General features: G+C 41.0%; 2 protein-coding genes across 2 annotated transcripts; both read right to left on the bottom strand.

Moving 5' to 3' along the window:
* Window positions 1-957: 957 nt before the first annotated feature.
* LOC136393631 (olfactory receptor 1D2-like) lies at window positions 958-25853 on the bottom strand. The gene is given in 3 exon segments (XM_066366258.1): window positions 958-1660; window positions 1662-2010; window positions 25790-25853. Coding segments are annotated over 3 exon segments (990 nt in total). The 5' UTR covers window positions 25839-25853; the 3' UTR covers window positions 958-1068.
* Window positions 23141-26773, bottom strand: LOC136393632 (olfactory receptor 1D2). The gene is made up of 2 exons (XM_066366259.1): window positions 26563-26773; window positions 23141-24120 (listed from the first exon to the last, which is right to left on the bottom strand). The coding sequence occupies exon 2, from the start codon at window positions 24107-24109 to the stop codon at window positions 23168-23170; it is 942 nt and encodes a 313-aa protein (XP_066222356.1). The 5' UTR covers window positions 24110-24120; window positions 26563-26773; the 3' UTR covers window positions 23141-23167.

The following is a 26773-nucleotide window of genomic DNA, read 5'->3' as shown; positions in this document are numbered from 1 at the left end:
ATTGGAACCTTCAACCCATATCTAGCCCGTCAGAGCACAGATGACAACTAGGCCTTGTGATTTGTGTCTGAAGTGGGAGGCAGACAGTCTTGGAGGACTGAGCCTTTTCTTTTGGGATCTGATGTTTGAAGGAAGATAGTATCAGGACTAAGTTGAATTGAAGGCCAACCAGTTGGTGTCAGAGAATTTCTTTGAAAGCAGTTGGTGTGGAAAGACACCTACACATCAGAATTGGAGTCAGAATCATAGAACCTCAGAAGAGACTGGGATTCAGAGTTACCTTCTCACCTCCTATGGCTTCAGCCACTATTCTAGCTCATAGGCATGTGCTGATGTGCTTGAGAGTTCTTTCTAGGGTTCATGAAGAAGAGAAATGAGGTATGAAGGGCACATAAATAATGGAAAGGAATGGCATTTCAAAGATAAAGTCTGACTTCTCTCGGAGAAAAGGAATCAGGAAAAAGAGAGATAATATTCTTTTGAGAGCCAAAGGACTAAAATCTTCCCAGAGTTAAGAAGAGGAATCTTCTGCCATTTTGTCTGAACATCAGGACTGGTTCAGAGGGACTGCGGGTCTGAACTGAAGCAGTGGGAGCTGAGCCCAACAGAGCATTAGGAAAGGGGTGGCCTCAGCCAGGGCATCTGCAGTGTGAGTAATGCAATGTGTTTTATAAATGGCTTGTAGGTAGCAGGCCCCTTAGAGAAGCTCAGAGTTTAGAAGAATATGAACTTCAAACTCCATGTGTGTACTAAGAACATGAGAGACCCACTAGGACATAAGTGGATATATCTGGATAAGGCAGCGATTGTGGGTCTGTCAGGTAATATGAAGGCTTTAATCCTGAAAATTTTTAGTATTAGTTTTATGTGACTTTATTCATTGCCAAAGATGATGAGGTCTGAGGGACATTGATTACACACATACATATTATCTTCATCACAGATATATGAGCTCATTCTAAGATGGAGCTATGGCCTAATCACTCTTGTATCCCTCATAGTATAGTGCTTTGCACATGGTAGAGAAAATTCCTAGTCTGCACTTTAATGACTGGTTCAAAACTAACTTCATATGACCCTCTGAAAGGCTTTCCCTCGGAAGAGTCTTCCCAGAGCTGCATGCATGTCCTTGTTCCTCAGGCTGTAGATGAAAGGATTCATCATGGGGGTGACCACAGCATACATCACTGTGGCCACTGAGTCTTTCATAGAGTAGGTGTTGAGGGGTTTCAGATATACCATACAAAGTGTCCCATAAAAAAGGGTGACCACAGCCAAATGTGAGGCACAGGTGGAGAAGGCTTTGTACTTGCTAGAGGCTGAGGATAGTCGGAGGATGGCTCTGACAATCCAGACATAGGACGTGATCATGAACCCAAAAGGGGTGAGGAAGATGAAAGATCCTGTGGCAATAAGTACCACATAGTTGACTTGAGTGTTGGAACACGCCAGCCTCAGGAGGACGTACATCTCACAGAAGATGTAGTGGATCTTCCAGGAGCTACAGAAAGTCACTCTGGTCATAAGGATGGTGTGGATTAAACCATACAGAACAGAGAGCACCCAACACAAGGTGAGGAACAAAATACAGAGCCCAGGGCTCATGGCTGTGGCATAGTGGAGGGGACGGCTGATGGCCACATAGCGGTCATATGCCATTGAGGTTGTCTAGGGCCACCAAGGAGACCAGGAAGTAGAGCTGTGTTAGACATCCTGCATAGGAGATGGCTTTGTTCTGGGACTGAAGGTTCACCAGCATCTTGGGGACTGTGTTGGTGACGAAGAAGAGGTCGGTGAAGGACAGATTGGCCAGAAAGAAGTACATGGGAGTGTGCAGGCGGGAATCAAAGCTGATGGCCAGAATTATGAGTGTGTTTCCCACCACTGTGACCAGGTACATGGACAGGAACATCCAAAACAGGACCTGCTGGTCTTTAGGACTCTCAGAGAGACCCAGGAGAAGGAACTCAGAGCCTCCACTTTGATTGCCTCCATCCATTTCCCCAATTTCTGCAATATCAGCAATGACAGACACTTACAATATGCCTTCAATCAAATAAGGACATTCAAATAGTTAAAACCTAAGTTTTTTCAGCATTAAAAATATCTTAGACTGGACAATGGTCAAAGAAATGGTGCCGTGAGAAGTGGTCCCGATACCTCTCCCTGAAACTTCAACAAATTCAACAACTAGAAACAGAAAAGCAATCTCAGGAGCATGTGAAATATACATACATCAAACAAAGGTACAATTGAGTGAAAGGGTGGCTGAATATATAACCCACTCTGAAGGAAATAGGATGGAGAACGGAGTATTCTGCTTTCCTCACTGACCTGAGCAAGGGCTGTTTTCATTTAGAACTGAGAGAAAGTGAGGGATGGGGGAATGGAGAAAGCTGGGCTAGGGCAGAGACGTTCAAGCAGAGGAGAGAATGTGCCCACGGCTCAGCTACGTGGAGCTAATGCCAACAGCAGACCTCGGCAGAGGTGGGCGAGCAATTGCCTTGTTCACTCCCAGTATCCCGGCCAGAAAGCGTGGGCAGTGTGCAAGTGTGTGTGAGTGTGTGTGCCCGTGTTCCCAGATGGAGGGGCTGGTTGTATACTGTCAGTAGTGACCCTCTGTGTGGGCTGTGACCAGAGTTTCTGAATAATCCTGGCTTCCCAAAAAAAGCACACCAAAAGTGCACAAAAGCCAGGTTCCCTACACCGGACCAGTCTGGGCGCAGCACCTCCACCAGCCATACAGGCTAACAAAGCACACTCCGGGGGAAAAGAACTGCGAAAGTGGTGGGGGGAAGGGTGTGCAGGCAGCATTCAGACAGCCTTTGGAGAGCAGACCTGTGGAGTGCTGAGGCATACTAGACATGCCTGGAGGCTCATAGAAAGACACCTGAAAGCAATCGGCTCCCAGCCCTGCCTGATTACGCTGGCGGTTCTGGCTGGCAAAGCCTTACCCAGAACCCTACATTGAGTGGGGATAGAGGAGGGATTTGGCAGCTCTTAGAGCCTCTTGCTCTCCAGGCAGTGGCTGGGACAACTTCACAGCTGGGTCCCAGGCTGCTGGTTCAGGAAGGAGAGATTTGAGGAGAGGCTCCGGAAAAACAGACTCTCCCATTGTCAGAGCCTGTAAACACTAACAAGCCCCACCTACCAATGGGACTGAGGCCTAGTTTATGTCATCACCATACTGACACAACAGCAAATCTCTGCCTAAGAGTGCCACAGGTGCAGAACCTGGGGTACAGCGCCACTGGCTGAAAAGAGAGAGAAGAAAGAAAAAGGAAGAAGATAACTTCTCGAAACCAGGAAAAATCCACAGTCTTTATAACTTTTTCCATTTTTTCTTGTATTTTTTTCCTTCCACCTTAGTCATTTTATCCTCTTTCCATTTTATTCTTTTCATTTTGAACATTATTACCCGTAGGTGTTACATTTTTCATTCTTTTTTTTCCTATGAGTATTACATTCCAAAAAACTTAACTCAGTTGTTTTTCTCTCTCTCTTTTTGTTTCTTCTTTTCTCTTTTACTTTTTCTCTCATTCGAATTTCACCCACAAACTATTTTATTCTGGATTCAAATTTATTCTTTGTGGCATTTTGTGTGCTTTTTACTTTGCTTTTTATCTCTTTAGCATTTTCCTCAACTCTGGCTCTCCATTCTATAGTTTTTGTACCACTTAATACACTAAAACTTTCATTTTCATCTGTATTTTTTTCTTTTCTCTCTTTTTGTTTTTTTATTCTTTTCTCTTACACTATTTCTCTCATTTAACCATCATTTGCAAACAAATTATTTTATTCTTAATCCAAATATTTTCCTTGTGGCATTTCATGAGTTCTTGCCTCATTTTTTGCCTCTTTTTCACTCCACACCAACCCAGGCCCACCATTCTACATATTTTTGTTCCACATAGCACAATAGAATATTTAGTTTTTCACTGCATTTTATCAAAAAAAATTGCACTCTTATTAGTGTTATTAACAATACCACTCTCAAATGCCATTAAAGAAAAAGAATTTAAATATCATGAATACAAAAGAGCGATGTAGCTCAGAAAGATGAGGAAAAATATATATAAAAAAAATTTCAATACCTTGGAAACCTTGGAGTTAAATGACAGAGAATTTAAAATTGAAGTCCTAAAAATATTCAGGGATATACAAGACAGCACAGAAAGGCAATTTAGGGAGCTCAAAAAACAATTCAATGTACAGAAAAAATATTTCACCAAGAAAATTGAAACTATGAAAACGAATCAAACAGAGATGAAAAACTCAATTCATGAACTGAAAAATGAGGTAACAAGCTTAGCCAATAGAATAGGTCAGATAGAGGAGAGAAATAGTGACATAGAAGACAGGCAACTATAGGTAAATCAGAAAAAACTAAAAATATTATGGGACATAAAATTGAGACTCAGGGACATGGACAAGAGTGTGGTGGTTACTGGGGCTAGAGAGGGAAAAGGAGGGGGTGGCAGAGAGGAGGGGCACAAAGAAAATCAAATTGAAGGTCACGGAAGATTCCGTGACTTTGGGTGATGGGTATGCAACATAATCAAAGGTCAAAATAACCTGGAGATGTTTTCTTTGAACCTATGTACCTTGATTGATTAATGACACTCCATTAAAATTTAAAAAATATATATCTTAGGCTAAATATTAAAAATATTTTTTTTGCAGAAGAAAAACTGTAATAAGAGACATAAACACAGAAACATGGAAAATCTTTATGCAGTTTAATAATTCCAGCCACATTTAATCTGGCATATTTAATATAATAGAAATAGCATCAATTGTCTTAATTTAAATAATGTCATCTTACAATTCTCTTGGAAGTGCTTAAATATTAGTATGTTATACAATATTTTAGACACTTTTGTGATATTTAAAACAGGTGTGTGCAGTGTAAGAAATTGATGCAATACAATTGCACAAAGAGGAAAAGTAAAAGTATTGAAAAGAAAATGAAAGGCTTTGGAGGGTGGGCTCAGTGGATAGAGCATCGAACCTGAATGTGGACTTCCCGAGTTCAATCCCCGGTCAGGGCACACATGAGAAGCAACCATCTGCTTCTCTCTCCCCCTCCTCCCCCTTTCCTTCGTCTGCTCTCCCTCTTCTCTCCTGTGTCTACAGGGCAAGAGCCAGAATGTCTAGGTAAAGACTGTTATGGCTGGCCCTCTGCTACTGCCACAAGGAAGTGAAGAGTGAGAGAATCTATTATATGGCCATTGTATGCAAAGGGCTGTTGATTATCTAGGTCAGTGGTGGGCAAACTGCAGCTTGTTAGCCACATGTGGCTCTTTGGCCCCTTTATATAGCTCTTCCACAAAATACCATGTGTAAGTGCTAGCTCGATAAGAAATGTACCTACCTATATAGTTTAAGTTTAAAAAATCTGGCTCTGAAAAAAATTTCAATCGTTGTACTGTTGATATTTGGCTTTGTTGACTAATGAGTTTACTGACCACTGGTCTAGGTCAGGAGTTGGAACATAAAAGAGAGATAGAGAGATGAGCTATGCTATCTCCCAGAAGACAAGTGCTGGGCCAATAAAGGCGAATGGTGGGGGTGGGTGGACATGAATTTTCCATCATGAAAGGCATTCGAACAGGCTGTTTGAAATAACAGTTTGAGTGATCATTGCCCTTGATTCAAACATTTAGTGAAAGTAGAATTTGCTTAAATTCTCTTAACATTAAGATTCCAAATGATAGAGTAACCATGTAGTGGTCCTTTGGCATTTGAATTAAAATGGGAGTAACTCTTTGGACCGGCTATAGCGACCCTTCATATTTAGAGTTTCTCAGATCTGGTTTTGTTACCCACATAATTTTCCTATGTTGTACACCATTAATGAGTTCATTCATTTTGCAACAGTTCTTAAGTGAGGCTTTGCAGATAAAGAGGCCTCTTAGAAAAGCAAAGAGTTTCAGTGAAAAAGGGGGAACTGATTGTCTCATTCCATAGACCACTCACTGCAAGACCTCCAAATTGACTTAATGATGTGAAAGAGCACCATGTGACTTCCTGAGTGACCCCAGCCCTGAGCATACCCAGCCACCACCTCTGTGTCTGCCATGGAGACAAAGGTCATTCATCTCCTTAAACCACATTAGACTTCCATCCACAGCCTGTTGCCTGGATTCAGGGCCCTCTCGACAACCTGCCTGATAGGAGAGAAGGTAGGAGACAGGTAAGAGGGCTGGGAAACATCAGAGAAATCAGTACCTCTGCTTTCTAGTCCTCAATCCACACTTTCCTCACAATCCAATCACATCGGAATCATCTATAGTGCTTTAAAAGAAAAAGGCTATTTTCTGGTCCCCTTTAACTAACTTCAGTTTTGCAAATCAAGTTTTTATTTTGAAATCAGCTGGCAATTCTGACTGTACACTGTAGAATATTCTGCTCCTAGTCTGTAAGAGTCAGTGGGTTCTGAACTGTTGTGTGGTCAATTGTCTTGAGAGACACAAAGCTCTCTGCAATGTGGCTGGGCAGAGAGGGGGAGAAATTGGGGTGGTGTAGAAAAGAGGTCCAAACCCAGCACTAGCCAACTTTCCTTTCATAAGTCCTGCTCTGCTCCCTAGCTGCATGACCCTGAGAAGGGCACAGCCTCCTTGAGCCTCCTCATCTCACTCATAAAGCCTTTCTTGCAAGTTTGAGTATCATACATGACACGTCTGACAGCAGTTAAAAAACTACAGAATGATGTAAGATTGGAGAGATTGTTGTATCACCTTAAATACTAAGAAGGTAGGTTATATGAAGATTTTCAAAGTATGCATCTTTTTGTGAGATACAGAAAATGGAGGGGGAGAGAGATGGAGAGAGAGGGAGATGAGAGGGGAGGGGAGAGAAGAATGTCTGAGATGTCCAGACTTTACCCACTCTGTGCTGGTCTCAAAGTTGTCTCGTTCTGCAGACTGCTCCTACTTTCTTTCTGCACAGGATGAAAATCTGTCAGGACATAAAGGATTGTAAGGCATTGTTTCTGAATAGGGGTTGGTGATTCATCCTGTTGGCTGAGGTTGGGAAGGAGGGCTTAGTGCCTGCATAAAGGGAGAACAATACCAGCCTGTGGGCACTGATGGCCCTGGGGATTCTGAGAACTGACCCCCTGATGCCCTGTTTAGGAAGAGAGGCTAAGCTGGAGCCACATCAGGACTATTTAACAGTTCTGGAGAGGCCTTGGGGAGGCAATCCCAAGACAGTGTGTTGAGATGAACCTGGATAATTGTTTCAGTGTTAGTATCTATAAGTAAAAGTCTTGGGAAATGAGTTGTTTAGAAGGAATAAATTAATTCCACAGTGGACAGCAATCATAAAGAATGCCATAGGAGTAAGAGTAAGTCATAACTAATGAAGAGTTCTTGGCTTTGGGTCTTTGGAGAGCTGGTAAAATCTCAAGCACTTAATTTGGATGAGGATCATTCAAGACTGCTAGTAACCTTGAGCACTAAGTAAAAACAATTGAAAACAAAATCATATTTGGAGGGGAATAATGTCATCTTAGGCCTCCAATTATTTCTCTTAATAGTTTTTAAACACAACATTCAGCCCAAGTCTAGAGAATCAGCCAGGAAATAGGATTCTAAAAGGATGAAAAACAGCCCTGGCCTGTTGATTCAGTGGTAGAGTATCAGCCCAGTGTGTGGAAGTCCTAGGTATGATTTCTGGCCAGGGCACACAGGAGAGGCAGCCATCTGCTTCTCCATCACTCCCCCCTTTTATTTTCTTTCTATCCCTCTCCTTCCTTCCTGCAGCTAGGGCTCCATTGGAGGAAAGTTGGCCGGGGCTCTGAGGTCAGCTCCATGGCCTCTGCCTCAGGCACTAAAATAGCTCTGGTTGCAACAAATCAGGGACCTCAGACAGTCAGAGCATTGCCCCCTAGTGGGCTTGCCAGATGGATCCTGGTCAGGCACATGCAGAATTCTGTCTCTCTGCCTCCCTGCTTCTCACTTCTGAAAAATACAAAAATAAATAAATAAATAAAACACGAACAACAGATAAAAGCATACAGGGACTCCCTTCAATGTAAAAATCAGACAGACAGAAAAACAATGATTCCTACAATATTTTTGAATATAGAGCCAAGTCAGAAAATGTTGGCAGCACTTTTTTACAAACTAAACCAACACAAGTAACCAGTAGTCAGATAAAAATCCCAATACCAGCCCTGCAAAGGCTGTTTTCTTTTAGACATTTCCTACAAGCACAATCACTCCCCTGACTCCTAGTAGCACAAATTAGCTTAACCATTCTTTTACTCTATTTTAATGGGAGTTTACCTTTTATACTTTTTTCTTGTCTGCTTTCACTCACTGTTATACAGTGATACCTCGGTTTTCATTGATAAGCTATCTAAAAACAATTGGCAAAATCCAAAACCGACAAAAACTGAGGCAATGATTTCCATATGAATCAATGTAAATCCAATTAATTCATTCTAGACACTCTTAAATACATACCCAAAACACATTTTATAGAGAATAAATGGAGTGCTTAATACTAAAAACAGTAAGAAATTAATATAAAATGAATATAAAAGACTAATGTAAAGAATAAATGACCATTTAACATGGCATTATTAGCAAGGGATACATTTAACAGGGACAATGAGATTTGAACATGTGATTTTATCTTACATGCATTACATACATTTTGAAACTGAAAATTGGAAAATAAACACATTACACTGAATACTGTATACGCAGTAATCACTTACATGTAATTGTAGTTTTAGCACTTGCAATCAATAAAAAAAGTGCAAAAACACTGAATAGCAAGGGAATTGTTTGGCTAGATGCATGGGGTGATGCTCTCACAAGAAACAATGCCACATTGAGCAGGAGAACACATGGGTTGCCCCTTGTTTTAACAAAATTAGCAGCGAGGTCACATGGGCATGCTGACAAAATCTGAGGCAAGCGACAAAAACCAAGACAAATTTTTCACGGAAAAAATGGACAAAAACCGAAACCGACGATAACTGAAGTCAATGAAAACCGAAGCATTACTGTATGTGTGAGGTTCATCTATATTAGTGTATGTGGTTGTAGAGTGTTCATTTTCATTGCTGTATAGTGTTCTGTTGTGTGAATATACCATTGAAAATCCATTCTATTATTGATGGACATGTCTGGTTTATTTTTTGGCTATTATGAATAATAGTACAACTACACACTGCTCTAGGGCATCCATCCATAGGAGAGGAATTTCTGGATGATAGGGCAGGTATCTGTCTAGTTTTAGTAGACATTGCTAAACAGTTTTTTCATAATACATTTTTAAGTGTAAATATATGGATGAAGAATGATACCTAATTATTTCCATCATACCTAATTATTTCTAGTTGCTTCACATTCTTACCATGATTTGGTGTATTTTTATTCTTTTTACTTGAGCTTTTTATTGGTATAAGGTATATATATGTCTTATCTAAGTATAATAATATCTTATTGTATTTTACTTTTCATTTCCATGATGACTAGCAAACCATCATCTTTCCATGTGGTTATTTTCCTTAAGTATAAGCTCTTTTGTAATATACAATTAACTCTTTTTCCCATTTTTCTATTGGATTGTCTGTCTCTTTCATGTTAATGTGCAGAAATTTTTTGTGTACCCTGGTTATGAGTCCTATGTCAGACGTATGTAGATAAATCTCCAACTTTGTGGGTTGATATTTTCTTTTCTTTTATTGATTTTAATTTATTATGTTTACATAGATTCTAGTGTTGCCCCAAATGCATCCCTCTCTTCCTCGTATTCCCCTGCATATCTCCCTTGTTCCCCTCCCCACAGCACCCTCCCCCCTTCCCTTCAGGTTTATCCTATCATCCCCTTTCCCTCTGTCCTCTTTTCCTCTGGTCCCTTTGATACCTCCTCTGTCTCAATTCCGCTCCTCAGTTTACATTGTTCATTGGATTCCTCAAATGAGTGAGGTCATATGATACTTTTCTTTCTCTGCCTGGCTTATTTCACTTAGCATGATAGTTTCCATGCCCATCCATGTTGTCACAAAAGGTAAGATTTCCTTCTTTTTCATGGCCCCATAGTATTCCATTGTATATATGTTCTACTGCTTTTTAATCCACTTGTCCACTGACGGACATTTGGGCTGTTTCCAGATCTTTGCTATTGTGAACAATGCTGCCATAAACATAGGGGTGCATTTCTCCTTTTGAATCAGTGATATGATGTTCTTGGGATATATGCCTAAAAGTGGGTTGGCTGGGTCAGAAGGCAGTTCGATTTTTAATTTTTTGAAAAATCTCCATACTGTTTTCCACAGTGGCTGTACCAGTCTACATTCCCAGCAGCAGTGCAGGAGGGTTCCCTTTTCTCCACATCCTCACCAGCACTTACTATGTGTTGTTTTGTTAATAAGCGCCATTCTGACTGGTGTGAGGTGGTATCTCATTGTGGTTTTAATATGCATTTTTCTCATGATTAGAGATATTGAGCATTTTTTATATGCCTATTGGCCATCTGTATGTCCTCTTTGGAGAAGTGTTTATTCATTTCTTTTTCCCATTTTTTGATTGGATTTTTTTATCTTCCTGGTGTTGAGTTTTACAAGTTCTTTATAAATTTTGGTTATTAACCCCTTATCAGATGTATTGTCAAATATGTTCTTTTATTGTGTAGTTTGTCTTTTTATTCTGTTCTTATTGTCTTTTGTGCAAAAGTTTTTTAGTTTGATATAGTCCATTTTTTTATCCTGTCTTTTATTTCTCTTGCCATTGGAAATAAATCGACAAATATATTGCTGTGAGAGATGTCCAAGAGCTTACTGCCTATGTTTTCTTCTAAGATGCTTATAGTTTCATGGCTTACATTTAAGTCTTTTATCCATTTTGAGTTTATTTTTGTGACTGGTATAAGTTGGTGGTCTAGTTTCTTTTTTTTTGCAGGTAGCTGTCCAAGTTTCCCAAAACCATTTGTTAAAGAGGCTCTCTTAACTCCATTGTATGCTCTTACCTCCTTTGTCAAATATCAGTTGTCCATAAAGGTGTGGGTTTATTTCTGGGTTCTCTGTTCTGTTCCATTGGTATATATGCCTGTTCTTATGCCAGTACCAACCTGTTCTGATCACAGTGGCCTTGTAGTATAACTTGATATCAGGAAGTGTGATACCTCCCACTTTATTCTTCCTTTTCAAGATTGCTGAGGTTATTTATGTTCTTTTTTGGTTCCATATACATTTTTGGAATATGTGTTCTATATCTTTAGAGTATGTCATTGGAATTTTAATTAGTATTGCATTGAATTTATAAATTGCTTTGGGTAATATAGATATTTTAATGATTTTTATTCTTCCTACCCATGAACATGGTTTATGCTTCCACTTGTTTGTATCTTCCTTGATTTCTTTTATCAACGTTTTATAATTTTTTTTTTTTTCTGAAGCTGGAAACAGGGAGAGACAGTCAGACAGACTCCCGCATGCGCCCGACCAGGATTCACCCGGCACGCCCACCAGGGGCGATGCTCTGCCCACCAGGGGGCGATGCTCTGCCCATCCTGGGTGTCACTATGTTGTGACCAGAGCCACTCTAGCACCTGGGGCAGAGGCCACAGAGCCATCCCCAGTGCCCGGGCCATCTTTGCTCCAATGGAGCTTTGGCTGCGGGAGGGGAAGAGAGAGACAGAGAGGAAGGCGCGGCGGAGGGGTGGAGAAGCAAATGTGCGCTTCTCCTGTGTGCCCTGGCCGGGAATCGAACCCGGGTCCTCCGCACACTAGGCCGACGCTCTACCGCTGAGCCAACCGCAGTTTTATAATTTTTTGAGTACAAGTCTTTAATCTCTTTGGTTAAATTTACTCCTACGTACATACTTTATTTCTTTTATTGCAATAATGAAGAAGACTGTTTTCTTAATTTCTCTTTCTGACAGTTCATTGTTGGTGTATAAAAATGCCTCTGATTTCTGAGTATTAATTTTATATCCTGCCACCTTGCTGAATTCATTTATCAGGTCCAGTAGTTTTTTAACTGAGACTTTAGGGTTTTCTATATACAGTATCATATCATCTGCAAATAATGATAGTTTTACTTCTTCTTTTCCAATTTGGATGCCTTTTATTTCTTTTTCTTGTCTGATTGCTGTGGCTAGAACTTCTAAAACTATGCTGAATAAGAGTAATGAAAGGAGGCATCCCTGCCTTATTCCTGATCTTAAGTGGATTGCTTTTAATTTTTGCCCATTGATTATAATGTTGGCTGTGGGTTTGCATAGATGGCCTTTATCATGTTGAGGTATGTTCCCTGTATTCCCACTTTGCTGAGAGTTTTGATCATGAATGGGTGCGGGATTTTATCAAATGCTTTTTCTGCCTCTGTTGAAATTATAATGTGGGTTTTCTCCTTCTCTTTGTTTAGTGATGAGTCACATTAATTGATTTCCAAATATTGCATGAGCCTTGCCTCCCCAGAATAAATCCCACTTGATCATGATGTATGATTTTTTCATGTATTGCTGTATCTGGTTTGCTAATATTTTGTTGAGGATTTTAGCATCTAAATTCATCAGGGATATTGGCCTATTATTTTCTTTCTTTGGGTTGTCTTTGCCTTGGTTTGGAATCAGAACAGTTCTTGCCTCATAAAAGGAGCTTGGAAGTTGTCCTTTCTCTTGAATTTTTTGAAATAGCTTGAGAAGGACAGGAGTTAGTTCTTCTTTGAATATTTGGTAGAATTTACCTGTAAAGCCATCTGGCCCAGGGCTTTTGTTTGTTGCGAGTTTTTTGATACCTGTTTCAATCTCATTTGTTGTAATTGGTCTGTTTAGGTTTTCTGATTCTTCCAGATTGTATTTGAAAGATTATATGTTTCAAGGAATTTGTCCATTTCACCTAGGTTGTCTAAATTTTTGGCATACAATTCTTCATAGTATTTTCTTACAATCCTTTGTATTTCTGTTGTGTCAGTTGTTATTCCTCCACTCTCATTTCTAATTTTATTTATTTGGGTCCTCTCTCTCTTTTCTGGGTGATTCTGGTTAAAAGTTCATCGATCTTGTTTACCTTTTCAAAGAACCAGCTCTTGGTTTTATTGATCTTCTGTAATGTGTTTTAGCCTCTATGTCATTTATTTCCACCCTGATCTTTATTATTTTCTTCCTTCTACTACCTCTGGGATAAATTTGCTTTTTCTAGCTCTTGAGGTATGCCTGTAATGCTATGAACTTCCCTCTCAGGACTGCTTTTGCTGTGTCCCATAAATTTTGAGTTGATGTATGCTCGTTATCGTTCGTTTCTAGGAATTTTTTAATTTCTTCTTTGATCTCATTGTTAACCCATTAGTTATTTAATAACATGCTATTTAGTTTCCAAGTGTTTGAATATTTTTCATTTTTCTGTTGTGGTTGATTTCTAGTTTCATACCATTGTGATCTGAGAAACTGCTCGATATAATTTCAATCCTCTTAAATTTGTTGAGACCGCTTTTGTGCCCTAACATGGTCTATCCTAGAAAATGTACCATGAGCACTTGAAAAGAATGTGTATTCTGCTGCTTTAGGGCGAAAGATTCTGAAGATATCTATTAAATCGAGTTGATCTAGTATGTCCTTTAAGTCTGCTGTTTCTTTGTTAATTTCCTTTCTTGAGGATCTATCTAGTAGTGTTAGTGGGGTATTGAAATGCCCTACTATTATAGTATTGCTGTTGATCTCACCCTTTAAATCCATCAAAGTCTGCTTTATATATTTAGGTGCTCCTATATTAGGTGTGTAGATATTTATAACGATTATATCTTCCTGTTGGATTGCTCCCTTTATCATTATGTAGTGACCTTCTTTATCTCTTACTATAGTCTTTGTTTTAAGGTCCATTTTGTCTGATATAAGTATTGCTACCCCAGCTTTTTTTAAATTTTTATTTGCGTGAAATATTTTTTTCCATCCTTTTATCTTCAGTCTATGTGTATCTTTTGATTTAAGGTGTGTCTCTTGTAGACAGCATATGTATGGGTCCTGTTTTCTTATCCATGCAGCTACCCTATGTCTTTTGATCGGATCATTTAACCCATTTACGTTTAAGGTTATTATTGATATGTAATTGTCTTTTGCCATTTTATTCTTTAAAACTGTATTCTTTTGCTATATTCTTTTTCTCCTTTGATCGGTTTACAACAGGCCCCTTAGTATTTCTTGAAGCCTTGGTTTGGTTGTAGTAAATTCCTTGAGCTTTTTTTGTCTGGAAAGCTTTTTATTTCTCCTTCAATTTTAAACGATAGCCTTGCTGGATTAAGTAGTCTTGGTTGTAGGCTCTTGTTCTGCATTACTTTGAATATTTCTTGCCATTCCCTTCTGGCCTCAAGTGTTTCTGTTGAGAAGTCAGAAGTCATCCTTATGGGGGCTCCTTTGTAGGTGATAGTCTTTTTTTCTCTAGCAGCTTTTAATATTTTCTCTTTATCACTTAGCTTTAGTATTTTAATTATGATGTGTCTTGGTGTAGATTTCTTTGGGTTTCTCTTTAATGGAGTTCTCTGTGCTTCTTGAACTTGTGAGATGTTTTCCTGCCTTAATTGAGGGAAGTTTTCAGCTATGATATGTTTGAACAAAGTCTCTATCCCTTGTTCTTTCTCTTCTTCTTCAGGAACCCTTATGATGTGGATATTATTTCTCTTCATGTTTTCACAGAGCTCTCTTAGAGTTTCCTCAGACTTTTTGAGTCTCTTTTCTTTTTTCTGCTCTGCTTCCATGCCTTCATTTATCTTGTCCTCTAACTTGCTGCTTCAATTCTCAGCTTCATCCATCCTGCTTTTAATTCCTTTTATTGTGTTCTTCATTTCTGATGTTGTATTTGTCATTTCTGACTGATCTTTTTTATTATTTCAATGTCCTTTTTTATATTACTATCTCTTTATTTAGGTGTTTGTAATGACCATCTATTGTCATTCTAATATCTTTGAGCATCCTAACAATTGTTATTTTAAACTCTGCATCTGGTAATTTGGTTATATCTGACTCATTCAAGTCCTTTTCTGGGGATTTCTCTTGATTCATTTGTGTTGCATTTCTCTGCCTTATCATTCTGTCTGTGTAAAAGAAGGTTTTGGCCAATGAAGTCCACTCGCTGTGGCCTCTGTGTTTCCTAGGTGTGGTCTGTCTGCAGGCCTGCCACTCCCTCTGCTGCTGCTGCCTAGGGTGTTCAGGTATGGGCATTGCTGTGGTTCTGTCTCTTCTTCATGGGAGTGGCTGTGATCATGTGCTCGGGTGTACAAGCCTCAGTGGCCTTGGCCTCTGCCCTGCCCCCATGGGTGGCATTATGCTCGGCCCTGATGGCAGGGGTGAGCACCTTTGCTCAGCTGCGGGTCTCTGCCTGATTCTGGGCTTTCGCCTTTTAGTCTGCTGTTTTTTTGTTAATTTCCTTTCTTGAGTATCTGTCTAGTGATGTTAGTGGGTTATGAAATCCCCTATTATTATTGCATTGCTGTTGATCTCGCCTTTATATCCATCAAAGTCTGCTTTATATATTTAGGTGCTCCTGTATTAGGTGCATAAATATTTATAATGGTTATTTCTTCCTGTTGGATTGCTCCCTTTATCATTATGTAGTGACCTTCTTTATCTCTTATTATAGCCTTTGTTTTAAAGTCTATTTTGTCAGATATAAGTATTGCTACCCCAGCTTTTTTTTATTTCCATTTGCATAAAATATTTTTTTCCAATCTTTTACTTTTAGTCTATGTGTATCTTTTGTTTTGAGGTGTGTCTCCTGTAGACAGCATATGTATGGGTCCTGTTTTCTTATCCATGCAGCTACTCTATGTCTTTTGATTGGAACATTTACATTTAAGGTTATTATTGATATGTAGTTGTTTATTGCCATTTTATTCTTTAAAGTTACATTCCTCTTATACTATATTCTTTTCCCCCTTTGTTCTGTTTACAACAGGCCCCTTAACATTTTTTGCAGCATTGGATTGGTTGTAATGAATTCCTTGAATTTGGGGGGGGGGGTTGGTCTGAGGAGCTTTTTATTTCTCCTTCAATTTTAAACAATAGCCTGGCTAGATAAAGAAGTCTTGGTTGTAGGCTCTTGTTCTACATTACTTTGAATATTTCTTGCCATTCCCTTCTGACCTTAAGTGTTTCTGTTGAAAATTTGGATGTCATCCTTATGAGGGCTCCTCTATAGGTGATTGACTTTTTTTCTCTTGTAGCTTTTAATATTTTTTCTTTTTCTCATAGCTTTGGTATTTTAATTATGATGTGTCTTGGTGTAGCTTTCTTTTGGTTTCTCCTTAATGGAATTCTCTGTGCTTCTTGAGCTTGTGTGACTTTTTCCTGATCAATTTAGGAAAGTTTTCAGCTATGATTTTTTCAAACTAGCTCTATATCTCTTGTTCTTTTTCTCCTTCTTCAGGAATCCCTATGATGCGGATGTTGTTTCTCTTTAGGTTTTCAGATCTCTCTTAGAGTTTCCTCCGACTTTTTGAGTCTCTTTTCTTTTTGCTACTCCACTTCCATGTTTTTGTTTATCTTGTCTTCTAAATCACTGATTCGATCCTCTGTTTCATCCAGCCTGCTTTTAATTGCTTCTAGTGTAGTCTTCATTTCTGATATTGTGTTTGTCATTTCTGACTGGTTCTTCTTTATTATTTCAGTGTCCTTTATGATGCTTGCTATCTCTTTATTTATGTGCTCATTGTATCTATCCATTGTTGCTCTAAGATCTTGAACATTCTAATAATTATTTTAAAGTGTGCATCTGGTAGTTTGGTTATTTCCATCTAACTCAGTTCTTTTTCTGAGGGTTTCTCTTGTTGATTCATTTGGATTGCACTTCTTTGTCTTCCCATTTTGTCTATGTATACACTCCTCTTTTGGGTGTGTTTTTTGTGAAGCTAGCTAAGTCTAGGGTTGGTATTGTCTGCCTCCAATTTTCAGTTCTGTTATTTCTAGATCTTCTTGGGTGGCATCAGCTGTTTTTTGTAATCCACTGTGGGCTACTTATCAGCTATCACTGTTCTTTTTTGTTGTTTGTGTCGGAGTTTTCTAAGTCTTAGCTGGGTCAGGTGTGAGGAGCCCTTCATTAAGCCTCCACTCTAACAAGGGTAGTTAGGTCCTGAACTGGTGCTTTCTGTATCTGGCCACTGAATGTGCCTTCCCTGGACCTTCCTGTTTGAGGCCTAGTGCAGATCAGTGGAGGTCACTGCCTATGACTGGCTCTTATCAACCTTTTGGGAGCTACTGGTGATCCAGACCTTGTGGCTGCCTCTGCTGGGTCCAGGTGCCATTGTAAATATCAGCTACACTCCTAGGCTTGCTTTTATATACTCTTGGCCTGGAAACGTTCTTTTAAAAGTTCAAGTTTCCCTGAGATCCACTTTCTGTTGCCTCTTATTGCTGGCTACTTGTTGGGCTCAGTACTGTAATTCAGTGATTAGGTACAGTACTGGATGTGGCCTATTCCTTAGCTTCAGGTTTCATTCTAGCCAAATATTTTATTTACTTTATTTTGTTTTGTTTTTTTCTTCTTTATCAGCACTCAGTAGGGTCCTCTGGGTGTGGCCCCTGTGCTCCTGTTGTGTGGTCTGTCCAATGGGCCACTGCCACTGCCACTGTTGCTGCCTGGGGTGTTTAGGCTCAGGTGCTGCTGGCACCAGCCTGCCTCCGCAGCCACCACTGTCCAGGGTGGGCTCATGTATACCTGCATGCGCCCGTTTGGACTGCTTCCATGGTTGCCCCAGCCTCTGCTGCTGCTGAGGGCCAGCTTGTCCATGGGCAATTTTGCTCATGGGCTTGGGCCTCTATACCATCTGCCCCAGCTTTCACCCCACGGTTGGTCCTACGCACACCCACTCAGACCACTTCCGGGGCTGCCTCGGCCTTTGCTGCTGCCTAGGGTTAGTCCACATCATGAGGGGTCTGCCTGTCGGTTCAGACCTCCTCAGCTGCCGACGGGGTGGGGGGGCACACATGCCCGCTCAGTCCACCCCCTTGGTCGCCCGGCTTCTGCTGCTGCTGAGGGTGCGTCCGCACCACAGGCAGGTTTGCATGCCGGCCTGGACCTCCGCAGCGGCTGCCTCAACTTCCGCCCTCACTGGCGGGGTCATGTGTGTCCATGCGGACCCCTTCCGCTGTTGCTTGGGCCTCCGCCTTCACGAACGGAGGGCCCATTCAGCAAGCAGGACTGTGTGTGAGCCTGGACCTCTGCAGCGGCAGCAGCAGCGGCAGTTCCTGCCTCCGCAGTCAGCCTGCGCATGCTCGCTTGAACCGCCCTGGCCACTGTGGCCGAGTCCTGCTTCCTTCTGCCCATTTGCTCCCAGTAAGTGCTCAGCGGTGCGGGGGGGGGGGTGTAGCTTAAGCTTCTGCACTTCCTATTTGTGTCCATAATGTGCTGCCTGCCTCTAAATGCCTTTGTTCTAACTGGGGCAGGTGAAGCTCTGGTGGAGACGGGGTAATATTTTCCCTTTGCTGGCGCTGCTGTTCCTAGGAAAAATGTTCACTTTAGATTTTGGGAGTGACTCAGCCCAGGAGTTAGGGTGTCCATCCCTCAAAGTGTCTCCCCCTGTGCCTCTGAGACCACTCTTTCCCCTGGCAACTCCAGTCCTCCCAGTGCTCCCCACTCCTGGAGCTCTGGGAAAGTGGCTGTGAGTGAGGCTCTCCATGCAGTCCCTTTAATATGGAGCCTGGGTCCGAGAGTTCTGCCTCCTTCTCTTAAACAATGTCTAGGCTCTTTTCTCAGCCAAATATAGTCCGTAAGCCCCTTCCAGGCTCCAGGGCTCTAGGCTGGGATTTTAGTTTTAGAGTTGAGGACCCACAACTCACTGGAAAACCCTCCCCGTCACTAGTGTCGCTCCAGGCCGCTGTTTGCTCCTGGGAGCGGGACATCCTTTTCTGCATCTCCACCTGTCCTACCAGTTTCAGTGTGCGTTTTTCGGTGGTCCTTGGCTGTAGAATCCTCTTAGTTTAGTCCAAAGTTGGTCTTTCATGATGAGTGTTCTCAGATTTAAGTTGTAATCACCTTGGTTTTGGGAAGTGGAAGTTGAAGTATCTGCCTTACTCTATGGCCATATTTTCTCCTTGTGGTTTAATATTTTCAATTAACGTTTTGTTGAGAAACAGATTTTACGTTCAGTACAGTCCAATATATTAATTTTCATTTTATAATTTGTGCTTTTAATGTCTCATTTAGTCTGACCTGTGGGGGTGCAGTGAATAAAGTGTTGACCTGGAACGCTGAGGTCACCGGTTCGAAACCCTGAACTTGCCTCGTCTAAGCACATATGGGAGTTGATGCTTCCTGCTCTTTCCTTCTTCTCTCTCTCTCTTCTCTTTCTCCAAAAGTGAATAAATAAAATCTAAAAAAAAAATCTTGTTTCATAATCTTTGCTAAATCTTTGCTAATATTCTCCTATAAAAGATATATTGTTTTATCTTTCACATTAAGATCTGCTATCAACCTAGAACTGATTCTTGTAGCAAGTGAGGGAGAGATTTAGATACATTTTTCTCCCCAAAGCATGGACCTCCTACTGATCCATTCCCACTTACTAAAAGAACCATCTTTTCCCCACTGCCATATAAATTTGACCATTAGTTAGGTGACTGTGTATATGTGAATCTGTTTCTAGACTCTGTTCCATTTGTCAGTTTTGTCTGTCTATCCTTTTATCAATATTCCACTTATTTATTAACTATATTTTCTAGTAGGATTGATGTATGGTTAAATCCTTTGTTTTCTTATTCAGTTTTTCTTTGGTTATTGTTGGCTAGCTTTTCATATAAATTTTAGAGTAAGCTTGTCCATTTCCTCAAAAAGACCTACTAGGATTTTGGTTTTTATGGTATTGAAATTAGATTGCTTTGGGGGAAAATGGGTATCTTTCTAATAATGAGACTGTTATGTCATGAATTTGGGGTATTTTTCATATTCTTTCTTTAATTTACCTCAATAATATTGTGTAGTCTTCAGTGCCGTTCTTGCCAATCTTTTCTGCATTTATGCTTATGTATTTGATACTTTGTGTGTGTGTGTGTGTGTATTTTTCAGAGTGAGAGCAGGGAGTCACAGAGTCAGACTCCTGTATACATCTGACCAGGATCCACACAGCAAGTCCAATAGGGAGCGATGCTCTGCCCATCTGGGACATTGCTCTGTTGCAACCGGAGCCATTATAGCACGTGAGGCAGAGGCCATGGAGTCATTCTCAGTGCCCAGGCCAACTTTGCTCCAATGGGAGAAAAACAGAGAGATAGAGAGAAAGGAGAAGGGGAAGGGTGGAGAAGCAGATGGGTGCTTCTTCTGTGTCCCCTGGCTGGGAATCAAACTGGGATTTCCACATGCTGGGCCAATGTTCTACTACTGAACCAACCGGCCAGGGCCTAAATCATATATATCTAATCTTGTATTGTCAATTTTTCACTATATCGTGGGAATTTGGGTATATAGATATTTTTATATATTTATTATTTTAATTATTTTTGTAGTAAAATTCTCAAAGTATGTGTGGGAAAGGTTAAGAACAGTGTGGGAAAGGTTTATAAGAGTGCGGGGAGGGTTTATAAAGCCCTAAAATATATATAAATAATAAAATAAATATAAGGTGGCTACTTCGTGGATTTTCGCCTATGGTGGTGAGTTCTGGAACCTTACCCCCACAATAGACAAGGGACCACTGTATATACATTTGATCTCCCATTTCTGGCACAGACTCCTAAAAGCTTTGGAATTTCCTAAGTGATAAGAGTATAATAGTGTTATATTTTCATTGTTTTATTTGGGTGACATTGGTTAATAAAATATACAGGTTTCAGATGTACAATTCTATAATACATCATCTGTATATTGCATTGTGTGTTCACCACCCCATGTCAAGTCTTCCTCCATCACCATCTATGCCCCCTCTACCCTCCTCTACCCTCATCCATCTCCCCTACTTCCTTTCCCTCCTGCAATCCCCAAACTGTTGTCTGTGTCTATAAGGTTTTTCCTTTGCTTAATCCCTTCATCTTTTTCACTCATCTCTCTAACCCCAATCCCTTCTGACTGTTGTCAGTTTGTTCTTCATATCTATGAGTCTGTTTCTATCTTTTTCTTAGTTCATTTTTCTCATTAGATTCCACATATATGTGCAATCATATGGTACCTGTCTTACCCTGACTGACTTATTTCACTTCACATAATACTCTCCAGGTCCATTCATGCTGTCATAAAAGACAAGATTTCCTTCTTTATTATGGGCTGAGTAGTATTCTATTGTGTAAATGTACCAAAACTTTCTTATCACTCATCTACTGATGGACACTTGGGCTGCTTCCAAATCTTGTCTATTGTAAATAACGTTGCAGTGAACATTGGGATGCACATATTCTTTCAAATTAGTGGTTTGAGTTTTGTTGGATAGATTCCCATAAGTGAAGTTTCTGGGTCATAAGGCAGTTAAAAAAATTTTTTTTAGGTAACACCATACTGCTTTCCACATGACTGCACCATCTTCACTCTCACCAAAAGTACACTCGGGTTCCTTTTTTCGTCCTCAAGACATGTCCAAGATTTTACTGCCCTTGTTTTCTTCTAGAATTTTTATGGCCTCAAGTCTGATTAATTTTGAATTTATTCTTGTGTGTAGTATAAGAAGGTGGTCCAGTTTCATATTTTTGCACGTATCTGTCCAATTATCCCAACAAGTGTAATGGTGTCTTGATATTTACTACAAAATCCTTTCAACCAGACCTGAATTTATGTTAATGAGGTGACCTTTAGAAAGCACTTAAGGTCTGGGCTTGTTGTCAAGGGAACCAACCAACCTCTGCAGAGCAGTGAAGAGCAAGAGGTTGAATTAATCGCCAGTGGCCAATGATTTAATCAAATATGCCTATGTCATGAAGGCTGCATAAAAACCCAGAAGGCCGGAGGTCAGAGAGCTTCCAGGTTGGTGACAGGTGGAGATTTTGGGAGAGTGTCATACTCAAAGAGGGCGTGGAATCTCAATGCTCTTTCCCACACATGTTGCTCTATGCATCTTTTTTATCCAGATTATCCCGTTATATATTTTTATAATAAACTGATAATCTAGTAAGTAAAATGTTTCTCTGAGTTCTGTGAGCTGCTCTGGCAAATTAATTGAACCTGTGGAAGGGATTGTTGGAACCTTCAACCCATAGCTAGCCCGTCATAAGCACAGATGACAACCAGGCCTTGTGATTTGTGTCTGAAGTGGGAGGCAGACAGTCTTGGAGGACTGAGCCTTTAACATATGGAATTTGATACTATTTCCAGGTAGACAGTATCATAATTAAGTTGAATTGAAGGCCACCATGTTGGTGTCAGAGAATTGCTTAGAGAGCAATTGGTGTGGAAAGAAACCTACACATCAGAATTGGAGTCAGAATCATAGAATCTAAGTAGAGACTGGGATTCAGAGTTACCACCTCCTATGGCTTCAGCCACTATTCTAGCTCATAGGCATGTGCTGATGTGCTTGAGAGTTCTTTCTAGGGTTCATGAAGAAGAGAGGGGAAACATGAAGGCCACATAAGTAATGGAAAGGAATGGCATCCCAAAGATAAAGTCTGCATTCTCTTGGAGAAAAGGAATCAGGAAAAAGAGAGATAATATTCTTTTGAGAGCCAAAGGACTAAAATCTTTCCAGAGTAAAGAAGAGGAATCTCCTGCCACTCTGCCTGAACATCAGGCTTGGTTCAGAGGGACTGCGGGTCTGAACTGAAGCAGTGGGAGCTGAGCCCAACAGAGCATTAGGAAAGGGGTGGCCTCAGCCAGGGCATCTGCAGTGTGAGTAATGCAATGTGTTTTATAAATGGCTTGTAGGTAGCAGGCCCCTTAGAGAAGCTCAGAGTTCAGAAGAATATGAACTCTGAACTCCATGTGTGTACTAAGAATTTGAGAGACCCACTAGGACATAACTGGATATATCTGGATAATGCTGGGGCTGTGGGTCTATGTCAGGCAACGTGAAGGCTTTAATCCTGAAAACTTTTAGTACAAGTGTTATGTGACTTTAGTACAAGATGATGAGGTCTGAGGGACATTGATTACACACATATATATTATCTTCTCACAGACACATAAGCTTATTCTAAGGTGGAGCTATAGCCTACACACTCCTGTATTCCTCAAAGGATAATACTTTGCACATGGTAGAAAAAATTCCTAGTCTGCACTTTAATGCTCTGTTCAAAATTAACTTCACGTCACCTTCTGGAAGGCTTTCCCTCGAAAGAGTCTTCCAAGAGCCCCATGCATGTCCTTGTTCCTCAGGCTGTAGATGAAAGGATTCATCATGGGTGTGACCACAGCATACATCACTGTGGCCACTGAGTCCTTCATAGAGTAGGTGTTGAGGGGTTTGAAATATACCATACCAAGCGTCCCATAAAAAAGGGTGACCACAGCCAAATGTGAGGCACAGGTGGAGAAGGCTTTGTACTTGCTAGAGGCTGAGGGTAGTCGGAGGATGGCTCTGACAATCCAGACATAGGTCGTGATCATAAACCCAAAAGGGGTGAGGAAGATGAAGGATCCTGTGGCAATAAGTACCACGTGATTGACTTGAGTGTTGGAACACGCCAGCCTCAGGAGGACATACATCTCACAGAAGATGTAGTGGATCTTCCGGGAGCCACAAAAGGTCACTCTGGTCATAAGGATGGTGTGGATTAAGCCATACAGAACAGAGAGCACCCAACACAAGGTGAGGAACAAAATACAGAGCCCAGGGCTCATGGCTGTGGCATAGTGGAGGGGACGGCTGATGGCCACATAGCGGTCATATGCCATTGTGGCCAGGATGAGGTTGTCTAGGGCCACCAAGGAGACCAGGAAGTAGAGCTGTGTTAGACATCCTGCATAGGAGATGGCTTTGTTCTGGGACTGAAGGTTCACCAGCATCTTGGGGACTGTGTTGGTGACAAAGAAGAGGTCGGTGAAGGACAGATTGGCCAGAAAGAAGTACATGGGAGTGTGCAGGCGGGAATCAAAGCTGATGGCCAGAATTATGAGTGTGTTTCCCACCACTGTGACCAGGTACATGGACAGGAACATCCAAAACAGAACCTGCTGGTCTTTAGGACTCTCAGAGAGACCCAGTAGAAGGAACTCCGTGCCTCCACTCTGATTGCCTCCATCCATTTCCCCAATTTCTGCAATATCAGCACCAACAGACACTTACTATATGCCTTCAATCAAATAAGGACATTCAAATATTTAAAACCTATGCTTTTTCAGCATTAAAAATATCTTAGGCTAAATTTTATAAATATTTTTTTGCTAAAGAATCACTATAATAACAGACATAAAAAGAGAAACAGAAAACCTTTATGTAGTTTAATAATTTTAGCCACAGCTAATCTGGCATACTCAATATAATAGGAATAACATCAACTGTCTTATTTTAAATAATGTCATCTTACAATTCTCTTGGAAGTGCTTAAAGATTAGAATGCAATAAGATATTGTAGACACATTTGTGATATTTAAAAAAGGTGTATGCAGTGTAAGAAATCGATGCAATACAATTGCACAAAGAGGAAAAGTAAAAATATTGAAAAGAAAATGGAAGGCTTTGGCCAGTCGGCTCAGTGGATAGAGTATTGCCCTGTGTGTGGACTTCTGGAGTTCAATTACCGGTCAGGGCACACATGAGAAGCAACCATCTATTTCTTTTTCCCTTCATCCCCCCCTCTCTGCCTCTCTTCCCCTTTCCTTAGTCTGCTCTCCCTCTTCTCTCCTGTGTTTGCAGGGCAGGAGCCAGAATGTCTAGGTGGAGACTGTCATGGCAGGCCCCCTGCTACAGCCTAGAGGGAAGTGAAGAGTGAGAGAACCTATTATTATGGCCATTGAATGCAAAGTGTGCAGATTGTCTTGTTCAGGAGTTAGAACATAAAAGAAAGATAGAAAGGTGAGCTATGCTATCTCCTGGAAGACAAGTGCTGGGCCAATAAAGGCAGATGGTGGGGTGGGTGGACATGAATTTTTTTATCATGAAAGGCATTTGAACAGGCTGTTTGAAATAACAGTTTGAGTGATCATTGCCCTTGATTCAAACATTTAGTGAAAGTAGAATTTGCTTAAATTCTTTTAACATTAAGATTCTAAATGACAGAGTAACCATGTAGTGGTCCTTTGGCATTTGAGTTAAAATGGGAGTAATTCTTTGGACCGGCTATAGCAAGCTTTCGTATGTAGAGTTTCTCAGATCTGGTTTTGTTACCAACATTATTTTCCTATGTTGTACACCATGAATGAGTTCATTTATTTCGCAACAGTTCTTAAGTGAGTCTTTTCAGATAAAGAGGCCTCTTAAAAAAGCAAAGAGGCCTGACCAGGCGGTGGCGCAGGTGGATAGAGCGTCAGACTGGGATGTGGAAGGACCCAGGTTTGAGACCCCAGGATAGCCAGCTTGAGCGTGGGCTCATCTGGTTTGAGCAAAAAAGCTCACTAGCATGGACCCAAGGTCACTGGCTCGAGCAGGGGGTTACTCAGTCTGCTGAAGGTCCGCGGTCATGGCACACATGAGAAAGCAATCAATGAACAACTAAGGTGTCGCAATGAAAAACTGATGATTGATGCTTCTCATCTCTCTCCGTTCCTGTCTGTCTGTCCCTATCTATCCCTCTCTCTGACTCACTCTCTGTCCCTGTAAAAAAAAAAAAAAAGAAAAAAAAAGCAAAGAGTTTCAGTGAAAAAGGGGAACTGATAGTCTCATTCGATAGACCACTCACTGCAAGACCCCCAAATTGACTTGAGGATGAGAAAGAGCACCATGTGGCTTTCTACGTGACCCCAGCCCTGAGCACACCCAGCCACCACCTCTGTTTCTGCCATGGAGACAAAGGTCATTCATCTCCTTGGACCACATTAGAAACGACTTCCATCCACAGCCTGTTGCCTGGATTCAGGGCCCTCTCACCCACCTGCCTGATAGGAGAGAAGGTAGGAGACAGGTAAGAGGGCTGGGAAACGTCAGAGAAATCGGTACCTCTGTTTTCTAGTCCTCAATCCAGGCTCTCCCCACAATCCAATCACATCGGAATCACCTATAGTGCTTTAAAAGAAAAAGGCTATTTTATGGTCCCCTTTAACTAACTTCAGTTTTGCAAATCAAGTTTTTATTTTTAAATCATCTGGCGATTCTGACTGTACACTGTAGAATACTCTGCTCCTAGTCTGTAAGAGTCAGTGGGTTCTGAACTGTTGTGTGGTCAATTGTCTTTAGAGACACAAAACTCTCTGCAGTGTGGCTGGGCAGAGAGGGAGAGAAATTGGGGTGGTGTAGAAAAGAGGTCCAAACCCAGCACTAGCCAACTTTCCTTTCATAAGTCCTGCTCTGCTCCCTAGCTGCATGACCTTGAGAAGGGCACAGCCTCCTTGAGCCTCCTCATCTCACTCATAAAGCCTTTCTTGCAAGTTTGAGTATCATGCATGACATGTCTGACAGCAGTTAGAAAACTACATAATGATGAAAAGATTGGAGAGATTGTTATATCACTTTAAATACTAAGAAGGTAGGTTATATGAAGATTTTCAAAGTATGCATCTTTTTGAGATACGTTTGTGATATTGTCCAATATCACAGACCTTACCCACTCTGTGCTGGACTCAAAGTTGCCTCGTTCTGCAGACTGCTCCTACTTTCTTTCTGCACAGGATGAAAATCTGTCAGGACATAAAGGATTGTAAGGCATTGTTTCTGAATAGGGGTTGGTGATTCGTCCTGTTGGCTGAGATTGGGAAGGAGGGCTTAGTGCCTGCATAAAGGGAGAACAATACCAGGCTGTGGACACTCTGATGGCC

This window comes from Saccopteryx leptura, chromosome 2 (assembly GCF_036850995.1).
Source record: "Saccopteryx leptura isolate mSacLep1 chromosome 2, mSacLep1_pri_phased_curated, whole genome shotgun sequence".
Classification (NCBI taxonomy): domain Eukaryota; kingdom Metazoa; phylum Chordata; class Mammalia; order Chiroptera; family Emballonuridae; genus Saccopteryx; species Saccopteryx leptura.
Note: the sequence above shows the minus strand (reverse complement) of the source record. Positions and strands in the feature narration are given on the sequence as shown.

Coding starts and splice junctions, on each gene's coding strand:
- LOC136393632 (XM_066366259.1), bottom strand. CDS start 24,109: ATGGATGGAGGCAATCAGAGTGGAGGCACGGAGTTCCTTCTACTGGGT.